The sequence below is a fragment of the Dermacentor albipictus genome, chromosome 10 (genome assembly GCF_038994185.2).
Source record: "Dermacentor albipictus isolate Rhodes 1998 colony chromosome 10, USDA_Dalb.pri_finalv2, whole genome shotgun sequence".
Taxonomy (NCBI): domain Eukaryota; kingdom Metazoa; phylum Arthropoda; class Arachnida; order Ixodida; family Ixodidae; genus Dermacentor; species Dermacentor albipictus.
In genome coordinates, this window is record NC_091830.1 from 51,065,879 (window position 1) to 51,086,363 (window position 20,485).

Genomic DNA, 20,485 nt, shown 5'->3' on the forward strand with positions numbered 1-20,485 from the left:
AATGTCGGCGTAACGCCAACGCATTCCGAAACTATACTTCAAATATGCTGTGGCGCCGCGCAAAACCAGTGAACCGTGTTGCACGTAACATCGGCGTTACATTTAACGCCGATACATTCCGAAACTATACTTCAAAGGGGATGTGGCGGTTCGGAAGGTTGCGCGTTCGAATCACGTCCGGGTCGCCAATCACGTGGCTGCTGAGAGGAGACGGGCGGCCCCGTTTACCGATGAAGCGCGGACTAGCCGCGGAGGAAGCTGGCGCATCGAACACGGCTGGGGAATCGGCGAACACCGGGTACGGTTTCTATAGCCGGGCGCCGAACGAGTTCTCCTGCATACACCTGCCGAGCGAACTTCGTCGTCCGCTGCATTAGCGGTGGCCGTTGTACGGCGCGTTCAGTTTCCAGCTTCACCTGCACTCGTAACACTGGCTTCATTCAGATTCCAAAACGCACGCGTGCTCTAGAAACCGGCTACGGAGCAATTACAGGTCGCGCTTCCACATAATTACGCGGAACAGGCGTTCTGATCAGCCTATTTCCGGGTCGCGCTTCAATTTATCCTCGTGGTACACCTGTACTTTGGTATGATGTTCAATTAAGTCCAACAGGGCCCTATGGTAGGGACCATAGATCCACATATGGTAGGCAGGTGGGTGGCTCGGGTGTAGACCCAATTTCGAGTCACACTTCGCCAATCTGAGACGGCTATGAGCGCACGGTGACAAACGTACGACGACGGGAACGTCTCGAACAGGAGACGACGTGTGTATAGACGTAACCGCAAAAGCGCGGATGATGGCACGATGGATGTAGCGCAGTGGAGCCAGGAATCGATTCCTGCGCATGTGAGGACAAATTTTTCTCTGGAAATTTGCTGTGCCATGCAGACAAATGATCACGATGGCTTCTTTCATGCAGCGGATATGCAACGGTAAATTTACCAGTGTAATCCAAACAGATTTCAGCTAGCCATGCACAGTCCGCCAGTGAACGCTAGAACGTCCACACAGCAAACGCATTTTATATAGAGGATGGTAACCTCATAAACATAATTTAGATGGCTTATAAACAGTTTAAGTGCACACAGTAGGACTAAGTCCAGGTTGTATTTACTCAGTGACTTGTCATAGTTTAGTACTTTCGTCAACATAATGAATATATGCCGTCATGAACAAAAATCGTTGACAAGTCTGTTTACGTTCATCTATTATGGTCGACAGACTTTCCGATTAAGTTTTGTTCTGAGGCAGTCAGCAAACACTATTTGATTAGAAGTGGCAGCGCATAAATCCTCCGCAAGCTGTCTATAGGAAACTTACAAACCACAAAAACCAGCCGAACTATATATATATATATATATATATATATATATATATATATATATATATATATATATATATATATATATCCGGGCCCCACACATCCCCAAGCTGCTTTTTCGTAGTTGTTGGGTCCATTCCCTAATTGACTGGGACGAATAAAGCATTCATTCATTCATTCATTCATTCATTCATTCATTCATTCATTCATTCATTCATTCATTCATTTATGAGGTGTGGGAGACCTAAAATTGTGCCCCTTTTCGACGTCCTATATACAACCACGCGTTGAACATTTTCCAAGCGACCGCGAGGTTTGCGAGCCACTCTCGATGTCAATAACGCGGCGCGCTGAAACGCCCACGGCCGTGTGAACGCACAAACTTTCCGCACTCGAGCGCTCCGGGCGCACGGAAGCTGGCGGCCAAACACTACAAGAAGGCCCACGCGGCTCGCTTCATCGCATACAGCGAAGCCAATTCGATCCGCTCCAAAGTCAACCGAGCCCGAAAGGAGGTGCGTGCGAAAGCCGAACAAAACACTCTGTGTGAGGAGGCGCCTTTGTTTGAACCGAATATTGCGGGCGGGCCAGCGGCCGCACGATAAACACGAGGCCGGCAGCCAATTTAGGACGCCGCAGGCGACCACCGGGCCACACGTATAGTACTGCGTGCGCGGCGTTGTTACCCAGACAAAAGGGAGGCAGAGCGAACAGGGTGTATACGTCGCCATCGAGCGCCAGACCACGCGATAAAGATTCGTCCGCGCCGCGCAAGACAAACACAAAGCGGCGCGCAATTGCTACCTACTAGCTCCCGAGAACAACAAACACTGCAAGGCGCCGCTGGAAAACCTTCGAAGGATTGAACGGGCCAACGCGAACCCCTGGCGGCATCGTAGCTCGAACCGTGCGGTGGAAGGAGTGACCGAAGGCGCCGTATACCCGGGATGAAGGCAACGCGAGAGGGGGTAGAACAGTTTGGGAAAAGAAACAAAGGATGATCGAGCGACCAATCCATCTCGAGCCAGCCGCACGCTTTTTCTTCGGCCGCGAGGCTTCTTGCGTGACAACGCCCCGAGGCGGTCCCGACTGGAACTACGAGCCCACGAGTGGCTCGGCAGTGCCGCAGGCTCCGAATTGCAACAGCGAAGTGGGGTACCTGACGTATGGAGGAGGGCAGCGAGTCTGGTAAACACGCAGAGCGAGAAGCCGGCGAATAAACGCATAGCCGGAGGTTATCCACGCACCTCCGTGTCCACGCACAGACCCGTCGACCTGCCCCCGTGTGGCGAAACGAGGCATATATATGGACGAGAGGGGGCGCTGTGTTTGTATACGGTAGTTGCGCCATCGGTGTTGGCGCGGCCGCGGTCACGCGACAGCGACGACACGCGACACAGGGGGGCGGAGAAAAAAAAAGACAAGAGATAAGACAGCGAGGAAACAGGCCCACCGTCGAAGCAAGACGACGCACGGCGGCGAAGACCTTTTATTTATTTATTTATTTATTATTACCCTCAGGGCTTACAAGAAGCATTATAGAGGGGAGGGGCATTAGAATATCAGTACATATAAAATATATACAAGAAGAAGTGAAGAACAGTTATACCACAAATAATATACAGCAACAAATACAATAGCGCAACAATAAAGCAACAATAATAACAATAAAGCAACAAACAAGCAAATAAGCAACAATAAAGCACAAAAGTAACAAGGCAAAAATAAACACTTAAAAATCAAGTAACAAGAATATCAAAAACGAAAACATGGAATAATAGCAATGAAAGAAAACGATAGCAATAGGTGACAACAAGTCATCAAGTCAAGTAGCATCAAGACTGTGGAGGAGTGCGCATTGTTTCGTTTTCCTCTGCCGCTCCGCCTTGCACTACTTCACTGTGGTGCGCATTCGTTAGTTGTTTCGCTAGTTCTTTCATTTTTTTTTTTCCTTGTCGGTTGCTTCGCTCGGTTTACTTGCTTGTTGACAGAACGACACTCGGCGATGTGACGTCACAGCGGGTGCACGGTTCGTCGGTGCGTGGTATAGACGTAATCTTGAGAGACGGGAAGATGTAGTGAGCATGAGACAGCATGCAGGAGTGGCTGATATTGTATGCGAGAGTAAGTGCACCAAGTGGAATTGAGTGTGTAATGGGTAGAGAGGAAGTAGGCCCACCGCCTCCTAGAATGAACGCCAATAAGGCAAGAAGAACGCACTCGCGGGCAGCAGAGGATTAGGTGGCGAAGATCAGAAAATTGGCCGCCCCGCCCCCCTCCAAACACACACAAGGCTGGCACGAATCAAATGCGATTGGAGGTGACCCGAGGGCTTTGTCTATAGAATGTATACAATAGGCTAATGACAACTGTTCAAAGCAAGAAGATCTTGTAAACAGCGTAATGATGATAGAAAAACATACAACACAGAAACGCAATGACGTTTGTCTGTCTGCTAGTTTGTTTGTTTATTGTCATCTTGCATCCTTACTAGTTAGTTAGTTAGTTTGTTTGTTTGTTTGTTTGTTTGTTTGTTTGTTTGTTTGTTTGTTTGTTTGTATCTGTGACAGCAGCCCGAGGCCGCATCGCGGACTGCATGTTCTGATGTCGCGGTGGAGAGCGGTCAGACGCGCGGTCACTGATCGACCCGACGACGATTGACCGGAAGTGGACGTCCCACTGACACCGAGGGTCAAGTTGTGAGATTCGTCGTTGCACCGTTGGGGGCAAAGCATCGCATAGCGGACCACGCACGGTGCGCTTCGTCGTGAGATAGCCCGCGCGAGCACGCAACCGCCGGCAAGTGAGCTTACACGCAGACAACGCAGGAATGCTGCCGATCGCCGCGAATTCCTAGGCCGCCTCTCATTCCTGAACCATTGTTTCGCGTTGCGCCCACTTGTTGCTCCGGCGCCCAATAACGGTCCCGCTCAGCTGATATCGCGCGCTGTTCTTCTACGTATGCGTACACGTTCCTACTTCTTTTTTCTTTTTTTTTCTTTCGAGCCATAAGAGCGAGTGATATGTGCCATGTCAAGTAGTTAACTGCAAGATTTGCCCGGTGGTTGTACAGCAGACGGATTATGCGATATTAACGATCTGCGCTCTTGTCCTTTATGAAGTGGGCTTGCAACGTATGAATTTGTGCGGAGCTTGTAGGTACGGATACCACCGGCGATTGGTGGCCACAGGGAGAGAGGCCTTCGTCCTGAAGTGGACATATATATAGACTCATGATGATAATGACGATATGTTTTTGCCGGAAATGATCGATTTCACGTGTCACAAATGAGACTGCAGAGCCAGAACGACAAAATTTAGGCGATATAAACGCACTAAACCCACACATTTCGCGCCGTCTGTACCGGCATTCTTGCAGCTCTTCCAGACGACAACGCCATAGTTCCTTTCAGTAATTTTTTCAGAGAATCTATTTTGGTTGCAAGAAGCGCCTCAGCATTCCGATTTGCTGCGAACTTAGCAGGTCCAGTCATAGTGGGCGTATATACGCCCACTGCACTTTCATCGCCGTCACAGTCATCGATCGATCAACGTGCCCTCCCTGAAGCCTCGCGCGCACGAACTACAAAGATAGACGCGAACCATATGCAGCTGCGGCACCTGACACACGAACACGGCAATACGTTGCATAAAAATTCTTCACCTGCCGGGGTCGCTCGCATAGAAGCGTTTGACCCTTGGGTTGTAAATCTGCCCACGCTTCGAACAAAACCTAATTCGACTATCTATCTATCTATCTATCTATCTATCTATCTATCTATCTATCTATCTATCTATCTATCTATCTATCTGTCTATCTGTCTATCTGTCTGTCTGTCTGTCTGTCTGTCTGTCTGTCTATCTATCTATCTATCTATCTATCTATCTATCTATCTATCTATCTATCTATCTATCTATCTATCTATCTATCTATCTATCTATCTATCTATCTGCCAGCGGCCCCGCGATGTGCGCTATAATACGTATTCCAGAGCGAAACGAGCCATTTTTCAAGGTGCATCCAGCCCGGTGATCTCATTCGCAGGCGCGGCTGGGAAGCGAGCTGCGAAGCAATAAATAAATAAAGCAGACACAGCGGTTCGGACGCAGCCCGCCAGCAGACATGCTCGCCGACACGCACCTGTGAGCATCGGCGTCAAACGGAAACCGCGCAGGCTGCCGTAGCCACGAGCTCACAACGGCGCGGGGGCCGGGGGCCCGAAACACCTGCGGTCCGCGCTCGCCGTGGGTAACCAAAGGCTTGCGCCTCAGCTCTAGCGCGGAAGAAAGTGTAATGAATGTATAGACAAAATAGCTACGCGGCCGCAAGCGAGCGCACGAGTTGAGCCTCCGCTTTTGCAGCTGTTATGACGTCATACGGTAGCTACGCGGCCGCGCGCGGCGCAGCAAGGAAGAGCGTGGTTGTGCGGCTAGTATGCTTCGCATAAAAGAAGAACGAAGGCGGAAAGCCTCCGCGCACTACGCTGACAAGTGGGAGGCTCAGACCACGGAGCTCGAATCCGAGACCTGGGAGAGAGAGAGAGAGAGAGAGAGAGAGAGAGAGAGAGAGAGAGGCAAAGGAAAGACAGGGTGGTTAACCAGCGATTATCTCCGGTTGGCTACCCTGTACTGGGGGAGGGGCAAGGGGATGCGATAGGTGAGAGAGAGAAGCGGTTGAATGGCCCCCGAAATGCGATCTCTCTAAGCCCTGTGGCACTGTCTTGGGGGCCCCGTACTTATTCATCCTTTGCGGCCAGAATTGTGCAAGTTCTGTGGCGTTTTCTTTTTCTTTTTTTTTTTGCTTTATTAATGTTTAAATTTCCTTCAGAATAAGTGCAGGGCAACTCGGAGCTCGTATTCAAAAAAGTGTCTTACGCTATAGAACTGTTCGTAAGCGAATGTGTACGGCAGCCAATCGTGATGCTGGTCATGTTATTAGCGAATCTGGTCGGCTACTGCAAACATTTCTTACTAAAGAAAAAACTACTTCTGCAAGACATTTTGTCATGCAGCTTTGCTGACGCGGGAAACACATCTTTTCTTTTCTCATGATTACGTTGTCCCGTGGCATTGCCAAGAGTAGGTACTCTCTGCATTCGTCTATTTTGTTTAGGGAATCAAAAAGCCACTTGAAATTGTTTCGTTTTTCTCTTCCAGTGCAACATGCGCAAACAGCTGTTTCGGCAATGAAATTTCTTTTTCTTTCTTTCTTTCTTTTTTTCTGTCTCTCTTTTTTAATCAGGTCCTGTAGGCACCAAATGTTTGTGTATGCACTTGGCCGTAGCGTGTTGCCACCGAAACCGTCTCGCAAAAAAAGAACATGCATTATTATATTTTTTTTTTTAAGAGCAGGTGCTCTGTTATGTTCCCGCGGCTCACATTGAAAAGCAGCGCAGTGACGTACAGCTCAGGCAGCCTGACATTGGCCGTTACGTTGGCTCCATGCGCTCCTTTCATTATATATATATATATATATATATATATATATATATATATATATATATATATATATATATATATATATATATATATATATATCAACAGGGAAAGAAAAAACAGAGCAATATAATGTGGCCCGTGTCATTTAACAGGTGGAAATCCCCAGTGACACTCGAACTCTCTCTGGAAGAAGCACGCTTGAAATACGAAACGTAGCCGTAAAAAAAAAAAAAAACAATGATGACGTAGGCGCACGTGTTTTTACGGGCGACACGATTTCATGTGTTTATGTGACTTCGACTTCAATCTAGTCATGTGACCTGCATTCTCGCTCTTGTCGTTCCGCTCCTCCTCAGTAGACCACACAGAATGCTGCAATGTCCGGCCGCCTCTACGGCTTCGAGGAAATTTTGGTCGTTCCTTACCGCGGTTGCGCGCGCGGCTGGTAAAATTTTTGAAGCCAGTATTAACACGAAGTGACGAGAACAAACTGTCACTGAGGAAACGGGACGACGTATTCACGCGTGGATAAACGGTAGCTCCAAGCAGAAAATGCCTCAAAAATGTTCCTTGAAAGTGTCGAGCATTGCGGAGAATGAACGAATGAAACTTTATTAGTTTAGAAGATGCTACTAGTTGAAGGGCCTTCGGTGCAGGCCTCTGCTCGTGAAATTTTCCGGGCACCTCCCAACCTAGTCCACCAAGAGCTACTAAGGCGATACTGTATTTTGGAAGTGGTAGTATTTTTGACGTGCTCAGGCCCGTACTACAGTGTATGTTCTGCGAAGTTTAGCTGAAATGTTCCGGATATTGTTATGGTTCGTAGTGTACCTGGAACGCGTTGCATCTGCTTTCTATTTGTTCACTCGAACTATACAGTACTTAGTCAAACCAGATAGCCAGTGACTGCGATCCAGAATGATTTTATCGCGTCTCTCTCTCTCTCTCTCGCTCTCTCTTTTTTTACACACGCTCATTACTTGCTGTGCAAATTGTGTGTTTTGTGACACGCAATGTGTTTACATCGAACTTTCCTTGAGCTATCCGCGAGCGGCATCCGGACATTTATTTCAACCTTATCCCGTCGTTTCTTGATTGCTAGTTTGCTTCAATTGGTTTTTACTTGTAGGTTGGGCGAGCCTGTCTTTATTAAGTATACGTTTAATTTTTAAAGAACATAGACAAACAGAATAATAACATCTGCGGCCAAATGGGAACGCATTCTTAAAATACCTTTTAGCGCACACAAGGTAATAAGTAATATAATAAGTAATATATTAAGTAATATATAATAATAATAATATAATCAGTAATATATAATATAAGTAATAAGTAGTCATGTACAGTTATGTGCGAGGTAACGCACTTATATGCTTTGTAGTGTGGACGCAACCTTAAATGAGCTGCGGGTTCGTACCTGCAGTTGATTTATTACGCAAATAAACTGTTGCACCAATGAGTGAGGGCTGCAAAGGGTATATATTATTACGTTAGCGGCATGGAAACACGTCAAGAGAACTTTGCGTTTGCTGCGCAATTCTCTTTATTAGCTTCATTGCATTTGCTTGCCATGCATTTCCTTATTCGCTTTATTTTTATTTATTGTTTCTTTTCGTTTATATATATATATATATATATATATATATATATATATATATATATATATATATATATATATATATATATATATATAGTGCGCGTATATATATTACGCGCGTATAGCGCGTAATCTCCATTACAATATATAAACTTATGTTTTCTGTATCTGAGCTATCATGTAAAAGGGAGGCTCCAATGCTTGTCAGGCAAACTTTTTCTCATGAGAAGGCAACAAACACTGACACCAAGGACAACATAGGGGAAAGTACTTGTGCTTAATAAATGAAGTAAAGAAACGATACATTAATTGAACTTAAAGAGGATGAAAAAACAACTTGCCGCAAACCCCTTTTTTCTTGTTTATATATATATATATATATATATATATATATATATATATATATATATATATATATATATATATATATATATATATATATATATATATATATAACATTTATTTGTGTATTGCAACATAGAACAACGGAGAATGTAGAACAATCTCAATTTCTGCACAACCCATATTGTACAACAGGTACAGCGAAACAGAATGTGATAAGAACAGACAACCTAGTTATCTGTAGATCAAAAGGAGCAAGCGTGATCAAAGAGCGCCGCAACGAAACCAATATCGCGAAGAACCAACATCTTCGAGAAGAAGCGATAAATTATCGCAACGCACCCGAAAACGGCACCGGAAGTGAGCGGTAAATATCTCCTCGAAACGGGGAGGCCTTCGTCACCGTTATCTCTCCAGTGATCGTCGCGCGACCGTTTCTCTCTGAGCCTTATCGCTCCAGAAAGATATAGCAAAAGAAAAAAAAAGAACGGTTACCGCGGACACTCGACGCGTCCGATAACACCTGCCGGCCACTCCATAACCGGATAGCGGCGTCGTCGTTATCTTAGCGTGCGCGACCTACTTCACCTCCGACGACGTGGTCCACGCGACAGTCCTCCTCGATTCAGGAGTGCTTGAATTTAGTTTATTCTTTTTTTTCTCATTATCTGATTGGAATAACCTCACGGATGATGTTGTCAGACAGACATCATTACATTCATTTCAAGAGCATTTGAATTGATTGTTGTTAACTGACCTTGTCGCTGTATTCTCTTGTTGAATTTCTATGTGCAATTTTTTTTTCTTTGTGTCTGTAATTCTGTGTCTTAACACAATGTTTCCCGCCTGCTATGATCTTGTGTACAAGATCGCAGTACTCATAAATAAATAAAATAAAAATATCTGTTCAAACTTTACTAAGCACTCATCAGAGCCCAAATCACGGCAAATTGCTGCGACGCGCTCGGCGAGTCTTCGCGGTACGCTGACAGCCGTTATCGTCGCTTTGTTAGACGTCATAACGTTTGCTGCGTTACGACGTCTAACGCAGTAAACGTTATGCGGACCTCGTGCCTCCGAGATCGTTGTCAGGCAGCCGCGGGAAGTCTCGCGAGAATCCGCGAGAAAGCATCCTGGCCACGGCCGGTGCGTTAAGGTTAGCCATGTTTTCTTATCACTTACCAAAAGTATGCACAGTCGCATTCTACTCGATTTTTTTTTTCTTAATGTACGTTCTGGCACGTATCCGTGACTAGCCACTAGCTAAGGATTCCGACATCACTGACTGTATACTGCATAAATTATACGACGAAATAAAGGCAGTTCTCAATTATCAGTATATCTTCTCAGGATGAATACTATTGAATACACAAAGGTAATATAAATATTGGTACTAATCTTAAAAAAAGTACTGTCAACGCAATCGTTCTTCTCAGTCTCAGTAATTAGGTAGAAGTAAAAAAAGCTTCTACCTAATTATTCTGTACAGCTGCATAAAATATAACAACAAAAATTATAGTGTGACGCAGCGTACTGATAGCAACAAGAAAGCAGCTTCTGCTAGCTTTCTTTTAACTTGCGGGTCACTTTAGCGAGGCATTTTTCTTTTTTGCAACGTGTCAAATCTACAACTATGAGATAGCAATCAAACTAGTTTCGTGTGGAAGCGATACTAGCCCTTTTTTTTCTTGCTCGTCCCATGCAAGATAATACGAAAGATTATTGAGAGAGAACAAGACTTCAAGAATTTAATGAACGCTGAAGATATCAGCCCAGCTAACTGCAGGGCTTACTGCACTGCAGATGAATATATTTGCGGTGACCAAAATGAACATAACAGGAACTAAATTAATGAAAATGTAAAAATAAACAAAATTATTAACAACGACAAATCATGTCTAGATATTAAAATGCCACGAAATATTTATAAGCCATCTCTAACGTCAGCAAAAAAGTAGGGCATTACTGTAGCTAGGCTATAGAGAATTATTTTCGGTTTCTCCTTTTCATTCGTAGGAGGTTCCTAAGTCTTCTTTTTTTCCCGCTTTCTTTGTTAAGACTTACGAAGAGACTTACGGCATATTAGGCCTCTTCCTTTCTTAACTGCGAACTTACTTCTTGCAGGGCCGCCATCGGCGAAAGTTGCCAAGATTCTCAGACTCGTCAGAGAGCGATCCGTCCATCCTCAGGATATGGGGAAGCGAGCTGAAAATGCAAACCGCGCGTTCTGAACATTAAGCGTTACTTTTAACCAGCGTCAGGATATTTGCTTACCTCACTTGGTTGTTGCAGTGACTGCTAGTTTCTTACCATTGTTAAAGAACAAAAGAAAACGTGAGATGGTCGAGAAGTCGGGTACAATTACCTATTTCTATTGTATTTTGTTCGTACAATTAGTCTGCACCTGTGCCGAACCACTATTGGTGATGCCAAAGGCAATCCAGAACAAAAAGGCATTACTAAATTTTGAACAAAAAGAAAAACAAGTAGAATGAAGTTGAGCTTAGAAATTTTCAAAAGGGAAATCACAGCAAAACCAAAGCCTCCGGCAAGCAAAAGACAAAATCAGGAGATAAATGCAAAAGACTAAACATTATTTAAACAATGCCTTAGAGAGCTAAAACATAACAAATTCATGTTGCTCGAACAGCATCTATGCCGCAAATAATAATAATAATAATAATAATAATAATAATAATAATAATAATAATAATAATAATAATAATAATAATAATAATAAACAAATTATAATTTTATTTCATCTGAGTAGTTGGCTCAGAAGGCTGTAGAAGTCACTATGTGCAATCCTAATCGTGACTTAACGGCATGCTTTCATATAGCTATGCTTCATACCATATACCTTCATACCAAGCTATGCTTCATGCCATATCACGTCGACTGCTTTCTTATGACGTAACAAAAAGGCAAAAGCTTAGCCAGTAGAGCTGTCATTCTTACTGAATGACTTCAACTCTTATTCAACTGTGCAGATGCGCGCTCAAGACAAGGCAGAAGCGGGGGACGAAAAAAATAACGACAGTGGAAACACGAAGCCATCTGTCTTTAACTCGCGTTTAGAAGCATAAATGCGATTTATCAAACTCTCTAAAATACGCACCCTGTTAATTTATACTCCTCACCGCTCGCTTCAACAAAGACTTAATGAATCGCCGTCACGCATCTCGTAGGGTAATCGTCCCGACGATGATAACGCGTGCATCATCAACGCCATTACAGCGACCACACCGTAAAATAATTTACACCCTTAAAAGTGAAAAAGGGTGTAAATGTGTCTGTAACTTACACCCTTCAAGTGTTATATAACGGACACCCGAAGGGTGTGAGTTACAGACACATTTACATCCTTTTTCGCTTTGGGTGTAAATTATTTTACAGTGCAACCTGATTACAAGATGCAACCTCACGTCCGTACCGCGGGCACAGTGTATCGCAATGCATAAACATCAGACTCACTTGCAGGTTATACTCGATGTCATCCGCGTCCTCAGTACGGGGCACGAGGGAACATGGATTTGCCTAACCGTCTCCGGTGCGACACAGCATTATCATGTCGCCGAGAACGAGAGCACTATGTCCTTGCGCATGTCAGGTTTAGCCACATAGGAACGCGAACTGAAAACACACACAGACCGGAGGTACTCGCTTTCCCAGCGGGCGGCGTACGCGTCCGCGGACCCTGGATCACGTCCGCGTGATAAGGGAAACCCGATATCCCTATCGCCGTATCCGTATACGCTGCTCTCGAACGCGCATTCTCGCGAGCCGTCATCACACGCTAGGTGACGTCGTCTCCGAGTGCAGTGTTTCGTCTCGAGAGTGAGTCAGACAAGCGGCCGAGGATGTGGCATACTTTGCTCCGCGCGAGACGCGACATCGCCAAGCGTCCTCTGGAATGCGGCACTTTAGGTTGGCCAACGGCACTTCGATGTCACGCAGGTTTTTAGCTGCTTGCTCGGCAGCGTATGGTCATAGTATGGTTGCGCTTCGGCAACGAAAGGTGAAATAGCCGTTTATGTTTCGCCGCCTTCGCGGAAAGGTTTAAGGCTTGGCTAAGAGTGAAAGTGAAGGCTTCCACACGAAAACAAGAAGAAAGGAAGAGAGAAATGCGAGTGCGGTTGGTCGTCACGGCTTCCTTTTTTTCTTTCTTTTGCACACGGCGTCCGTTCTTCCCTCAAGCTCGCAACCGTGGTACTACACGCAAAGCAGGCTACGTCACGCAATGTCCAGTCCAGCATGATCTGCAACGCGGTGTTCGCGGCCGAATGGGCTCCAGGACTGCACGGTGGTGCCGACGTATACTAAACACTGTTCCAAATTACCGGCATTTATTAAACCATTTTTTTTTTCGTACGTCGACTTCACCGTGCAGCCTCGGACCTACGACGCCGTCAGTTTATACGTAACGTATTAACGTCGGCACGTTGCTGTAAACGTGCAAGACATTGCATCGCGCACTTTTCAGCGAACGTCCACTGCCACGTACAGCCGGTGACACTCTTGTGTAGAGCACGGGAACGACGACCGCCGGGTCGCTCCGTACTCAAGAGTGGCGCCGGCTGTACTATTATAGGTATGATTATTGTGCTGCATACAAGACGGTATCACTTCGCTACACTTCCTGTTCCTAATTGCCAGATTTCTTGCAGTCCATTGCACTTCAGTCAAGGGTAATCATCGTAAGCGCTGAAGAAAATAATAAGGCTGACCTGCCCTCTATGATGTGTCTCTGTATGCCAACCGGACTCCGCCGAAGAGAGGCCACTCTGCTTTATCGCTTACGGCTTTCACGAAATCTTGCTAATTTCGCATTGGAATGGCCGACAACGCTCTCTGCAATGCCTGTCTTTGCGAGGTGACGCTGCAACACATTCTGCGCGACTTTCCTGAATATAGTGTTCAGCCACAGTCCCTGGCATCCGTTCTAACGCACCTTGACACTAGAACATAGCCACTCTAAAGGATTTTCACACGTCACCGACAAAAGACATCGCAGCTGAAGGCGACGGAAGGACTACTTCGGTTTTTTGAAAGAGACGGGATTGGACAAGCGGCTGTGACAGTCATATCACGTACCACGCTAGAGTGATATGGACTCTAACTGACGATATGTGTGCTGTGCTATGTGCTCTCTCTCTCCCTTCCCCATCGTTCATCCCCCCATCCCGCTCCCATGTGTAGGGTAGCAAACCGGTTGAGCTAAACTGGTTAGCCTTCCTGCCTTTCCTTCTTCACTCTTTCCTTCCTTCCTCCCAAAAGGCTGTTGAAAAAACTGCGCGCGAGTATTTCGCAGGCGCCATGATGACATTACGACAGTGCGTTTATCCGCTCCTATAAATCAGGGAAGTAATTCACAAAGTTTTCCGTTTATTAATATTATATGCCATTAGCCGTACGCTTACTCCTATAATTCGTCCAGCGTCAGGATTGGTTGGAATTTTTCTCTTACGAACAATTCTAGCGTAAGCATTTCTTGTCAATACGGGCCCAGGATTGTTGGAGGCTAGACTAGACTGGACTGACATCTGTGCAAGCGGGCTTAAAGGTGCTCCCGTGTTCTTAAAAAGGTAGAAAAAGAGAGGAAGATTGAATTGCGACTGTGCGACATGATAAGTCTGGGTGTGGCACTCGACACAGTGTGTGACACTTCGCGGACTGTGTGACAGCGCTTACTGTAGAAAAATAGCCTTAGATAATTCCTTCTTTCTTTATCTCTAATCTTTTGTAAGCCTTTTTTCTCTTTCCCGGTACAGGGTAGCCACGCAAGTAATCAACTGGCTAATCAGCCTACCTCTTCGTTTTTATCTCTTTCTCTAACATCCCGAAACATGTTAGGGCTTTAATCGGTGACCTGATTATATCAGCTATACCACTACTACTATTTCCCACAGTATCTCGTGCTTTAAGTAAAAAGAAAAAAAAACTACGGGTCGTCTCCGCTAGTCACAAGACAAAAGCGGCTGCATGCCTCCAAGAAAGCAAGAAGAGCTGTCTCATTGTGCATCGTTAATACGTCCGTGATCCTTCCATTAACCCGGCGAGACACATGGGGGGATTAGAGGTGGACGATGGCAAGCCATTCTTGCCGTTTTTGTTCCTTGTTCCGTGACGCAAACCAGTACTCTCACTTCACTGTGCAACGCTGGTCCGTCAGAGTAGATTGGCAAGCTGTGTAGCGGTAAAGCTGACTTAACAGTGATAACAAAAAAAAAAGAAATTACACTTTTATCCGGCTATGCCGCAGATTTCCTTCGCAGTTGTTAGCTGCGCCAGCTACAACTACATAACGCTCCCAGGACATGCAATCAACGTGTTACTTCACGCGTTGCCTTTGGTGGACATTCCGGGATTACCCATTAATGAACAGGGCACGCACTCTTCGTCGCCAAGATCACCCAATTACGTCACTCTAACGAACCCCACTTCCCAACCTGACAACCACAGGCCCACGTAATTATCTTTTGCGATGCCTGCATTCACGTTTGCGCGCATTTCATGACTTGCATTAATCTGTTCAGCGATAACTATTGAAACAAAAATTAACTTCTGGGGTGTTACGTGCCAAAACTACGGCATGATTATGAGGCACACCATAGTGCCTCATAACGTGCCCGATGCACAGTAGACAAGTGATTTCTTTTCTTTTTTTTTTGGATTTAGCCTCCATTGAAATGCGGCTACCGCGACCGGGATTCGATCCCGCGCCCTTCGGCTTAGCAGCGCAACGTCCCAACCACAGCGGCGGTATCCCGTACGCATAGCACGGGTTACCGAGAGGTCACGATTATCTTTTAAATGTCATTTGTCATGTCAAAGTCATTACATTACATTGAATTGGTAAATGACATGGGCTAGGCTCCTTGCCTTGCGCTCGGTTTTAAGCTGTGATGCTCATGTGGTCGCTGTGCCTATATAAATGCGTGAGCTCTTGGTCTAACCGAAATTAAGGTTGTTGGAAGCCGGTGCCTGCGTTAGGTATGTTTATCTCGCCCGTACGTTGCACGTGCACGTGCTTTGACAGGCGTATTATAAATCGTCGTCAAATATTTATGTCGACTTATCCGAGTGCTACTATGATATATTTCTTTTCCTTTACCTTTGTTTCTAGAATTCTTTGTTAATTAGCGAGTCTGTTTTAAGACACGGGAACCCGCTGTAACCCCAGTCCACATGTATTTTACTGGGTTACCAGCAGTAGCGTACACATTACTTCTCGCATCTGTTCGTTTACATTGTTTCTTAATTAGCGAGTCTGTCTTACGACTCGGAGACCCGATGTTATGCCAGCGAACATGTATTTTACGGGGTTACCAGCTGTAGCATTCCCATTAGTTCTCTCCTCCTTCTCACTTTTCACTCCCCTTTCTCCAGTGGAGAGTAGCCAACCGGGCTCAGCCTGGTTAACCTTCCTTAATTACTGCCTTTCGCTTATGAATTCTCTCTCTCTCTTGGTCAAAGTAAGAACGGGGTTATCCCGCGGTGTGGTGTATATATATATATATATATATATATATATATATATATATATATATATATATATATATATATATATACGCCCGCCGATTGCACACCCAAAATAACTCAAAAATAGGTAGGCTTCGCGTGGTTTCCGCTTCAGTCCAACTGCGCCGATCTGTTCTTTTCTTTTAGCCGGAAGGCTCTTTGATGCTTACTTGGCATAGCTATAGTAGCCCCTGTCCCACGCTAAATTCAGGCCCACAGGCTACTGTCGAGCATACTGCGTGATCGGGTTGATAACCCGGATCACGCAACAAGTTAATGCCTTAACGGGACACTAATTCGAAATACTACGTCCGCTTAGACTTTCTGACTTTTCTTTCACAACTCTATCCGCGTCCCTCTGACAAGAAAGAAATGCCACCATCATTAAAGGAGGAAGCGTAGTCGAATTCCACTCGTCGAAGTTCGATCGCGTTTTAGAAGCGGCGTCAATTACATCAGTGTCACGTCAATGATGTATCAGGGCATTTTCCCGTATTTTGGACTGATATATTACGGGAAATGCGGTCTTTTTACGGTCTTTAAATACGGCCTTCCCAATACGGTCTTTTTGGCCGAATATATGTGCCTATTTTCAAATGCAGCGTGATGATTCTTTCTTGTCAAAACCTGTGACGTCACGTTGAGCTATAGTGAGGTAATATGAACATCGCGTCGCCACTTGTCTTCCGGCTCCACCTTCTTTCCGACGCACCAATCCCTCGTTTGCGGAAAAAAAGAAGATGACCCGTTTTATAATCCAGGCGTTTAAACTAACAGTCTAATAGAAAGTTAATTTTACAACGCAATCAAAGGGTGAGAAAAAGACCTTTACTTCGTCGACAGAATTCCACTGACAGTCGGCACGTGTACAGTTTTCACGCACACGTGAAACTATCCGTCCGCATAGTTTTGTGTCGCTCTGGATCTGAATGCAAAACAGAAGCCTAGGAAATCGCTGAACTTTAATTTCTTTATTAGCTTAACCCTAACATTTCTCTTAGGCACACAATTACAAGAAATAAACAAGAAAGGAGGTAAAGAAAGGATCACATCAGGCAATTCGCGATGGGCTGATTTCCAGAACCTATCGATCGCGCAAAAAAAAACAAGGAATCAATTTAACAGATTCGCGAACCCCTCGGCCGGTAAGGAAGCGGGAGGGAAGTTCCTCTCTCATACTTGCATTGCCACGGCATTCGCAACAGCATGCGGTCACCTGCGCGCCTAAACCCCGGTTCTTCGCACGCAGAAGCAAACGCATCGGCAAATTTAAAAAAAAGAGAAAAGAGAGAGAGAGAAAGAACCGAGTGAAATATGAGCTGCAGTTACCAGGCATCGGAGAAACGTGAGGTGAAAACGTGCCCTGCTCGTGAGACTGCGGAGTACCTTCCCCCCCCCCCCCGGCCTAGACGCTCGCCAAAACCTCCCTCTCCCCTCTCCCCACCCCTTTCAATCCTTCTCCCTTCCATCCTCTATATTGCTGCTGCTGCTGGAGCCAGTGCATGGGGCTCGTGCAGGGCGCAAATATTGAACGTCGTGACCATGCTTGTAGGAAGGCCCCCTTCCAGATGAGAACAGCGAGGGAGCTAGCGCGGTATTCGTTCCCATAGCTGACGCCCGAAAGCACGTAAGAAACAAAATTACGCCTGTGGCGCCAGTCTTGCTCAACATCGAAAGTGTTGTTGGCATCTTAGGAGAAAAAAGAAACATAACCCCTTTAGGCGACAATTAATTCTGCACGTTGAACAGTTAATTGCGCCACATTTCTGTCACCTTCGTTAAAACTTCTTTCTGGGGCGAGTTGGTGCATTCTTAAATATTATAACAGCGCTAACACATGCAAAGCACAGAAGAACAAGGACGAGACACAAGCGCTGTGTCTCGTCCTTGTTCTTGTCCTTTTATGGTTGCAATACCTTTGGGACACCGATTAGAAACACAAAAATCAGCGTAGACTCCGTGACGTTTTCTTTTAAAACCACACACACACACTATATAACCCGCCGTGGTTGTTCAGTGGCTATGGTGTTAGGCTGCTGAGCACGAGGTCGCGGGATCGAATCCCGGCCACGGCGGCCGCATTTCGATGGGGGCGAAATGCGATAACACCCATTTTAACACCCGATAACACATTTAGATTTAGGTGCACGTTAAAGAACCCCAGGTGGTCAAAATTTACGGAGTCCCCCACTACGGCGTGCCTCATAATCAGAAACTGGTTTTGGCACGTAAAACCCCATACATTATTATTACACACTATATATATATATATATATATATATATATATATATATATATATATATATATATATATATATATGCGAATAGATATCGCATAAGGGCTCACGTAACACGCAGTAGCGAAGAGATAATAAAACGCAGCGTTCGGCAACATTTTAGTTTCCCCATATGCATGAGTATTGCGATAGACGCTGCCACGTATGCGGTCTGCAAGATTACAGCAGATCTGAACGTCAGCAACGATAAAACGTCTATGGGACGAAGTCGTGAGCGAGCATTGTCAGTGGGGTCATCCACGCCCCTTTGAGCTTGTGTAACACTGTGCGGCGCTCTTAAGTCTAAAATGTCTTTAAGAGAGAAAAAGAAAAGTTACGACTGCTTTAAGCACAAAGTTGGTCGTCGCACGACTTCGAACTTCATACAAAAAAAAAAACGCGTCATCAGCTTCTATATAGATTCCCTACAAAACATTGCTCTGAAGTATGTTCAACTATAATATGGGTAACTTATGTTGTCTATTGTTACATATCTTCATATATTCTACATAAATACACATACTATATGTTAGTTCGCGATACTTTGAAGGAAACTCTGGCGCCGCCATTTTTCAGCCACCGTGGGAATTATGGGCGTATTAGTGCACGGATTTGTCTTAACTTTCGTGCTGCTGGCTTCAGACGTCCTTGCGGTGTTATTAGACTTTATCTTACCAAATTTCCGAGCAATCATGTGAAAATATCGTCAGCTATACATAATCGAAATGGACTCAGCTTGCATGCGTAACCGTTGCGAATCGCTCTATTGTTGATAACGCTATATTTTGTTGAAGACGATCGCTCAGTGAAAATTCACAAGACCGTTTGAATCCAGAGGGACGTAAATTAGACAAATCCGTGTACAGCTCGTCATTCTCATTGCCAGCCGAACCGTCATACTTGTAGAAGTTAGCGACACGTACGACTTCGTCTTGTAATTTGCTCAGGAAAGTGACAACAGCCGGTGGCAGCAGCGACTGGCTATCTTTCCCTGTCCCGAATTAGCGGAAACTCTTTACGGCAACGAGCTCTTGACGGGGGCGACTTGAGCGGCATAAGTGACGTAGTCTGTCATTTCTTTGTTCCGACTACAAGATGGGCGTGGTCTACCAGAGTGCGGCGTCCCAACGTTTGTACAACATAGTCGACATCGCGCAAATATCGTTCCACGTCGTTTCTGTAGATGTCGCGTCTCTCTGGAGAGCCCATTCTTTGCTACAAGAAGCTTCGTCCACCGAGGTGTGAAACAAACGCTTCGTGTTCCAGATGTGTTCGTGTTAGGTTAGGTTATGGTTCAAAGCCCAATTCGCGGACACGAATCTGCAGCCTATTTAGTTAAACGCGAAACCGAAGTACAGAACACAAATGGTAGCATGAAAAAGAAAGTTATTGAGAACAGTGTCACTATTAACAGATGAATACATATGCCCATGATTGCCTTACACTTTACTCTCCAGATAATCATTTCCCTCATACGAGTACTTTCTCATTGTACTGTCACTTTGTATGTGAAGTGGTACAACATTGCTTCTCTTGACAACGGTTTGGTTTGATTGTTAGGTTCCCACATACCGTTGTGTTCGCAGTAAATTATGCAACTTCGTTCTTTCTACGTCCACACAATTCTTTGGGCAACTGCAGTACATAAGGCTACCTGTGCACTGCACACTGCACGCTAAGAAAGGTTGCCGTTGCCGCATTTGGGCACCAACCATATTGTACTTTTCTTTTATGTCAATAAAGATATGCGTGCACAGCTGAGACCATGATCCTGAAAGCATTCGCATGCGGTATATATTCATTTCCTGCCGTGTACACACACACGCACACACGTAAGCAAACGTGATGACGTCAGAGAAAATTATATGAAAACTATATGAAAAGCGGCAGAACAAAAGTCAGCAGTGTTCCAGCGTGATGGATATATATATATATATATATATATATATATATATATATATATATATATATATATATATATATAT

At 45.1% G+C, this 20,485-nt stretch overlaps 1 protein-coding gene across 6 annotated transcripts in view; it reads right to left on the reverse strand.

Annotated features, from left to right (window-relative positions):
• Positions 1-20,485, reverse strand: part of Prosap (SH3 and multiple ankyrin repeat domains prosap) — a 210,851-nt gene that overhangs the window by 164,731 nt on the left and 25,635 nt on the right. For 3 of the 6 annotated variants that reach the window (XM_070527390.1, XM_070527391.1, XM_070527393.1), the window contains exon 2: positions 10,819-10,908. The exons of 2 other annotated variants lie outside the window; for them this stretch is intronic. In XM_070527390.1, the coding sequence (XP_070383491.1) occupies positions 10,819-10,908 (90 nt within the window). Of the gene's footprint in view, positions 1-10,818; positions 10,909-12,177; positions 12,318-20,485 lie in introns of those variants that run through there. One more of the 6 variants, XM_070527392.1, reaches the window with a different exon arrangement.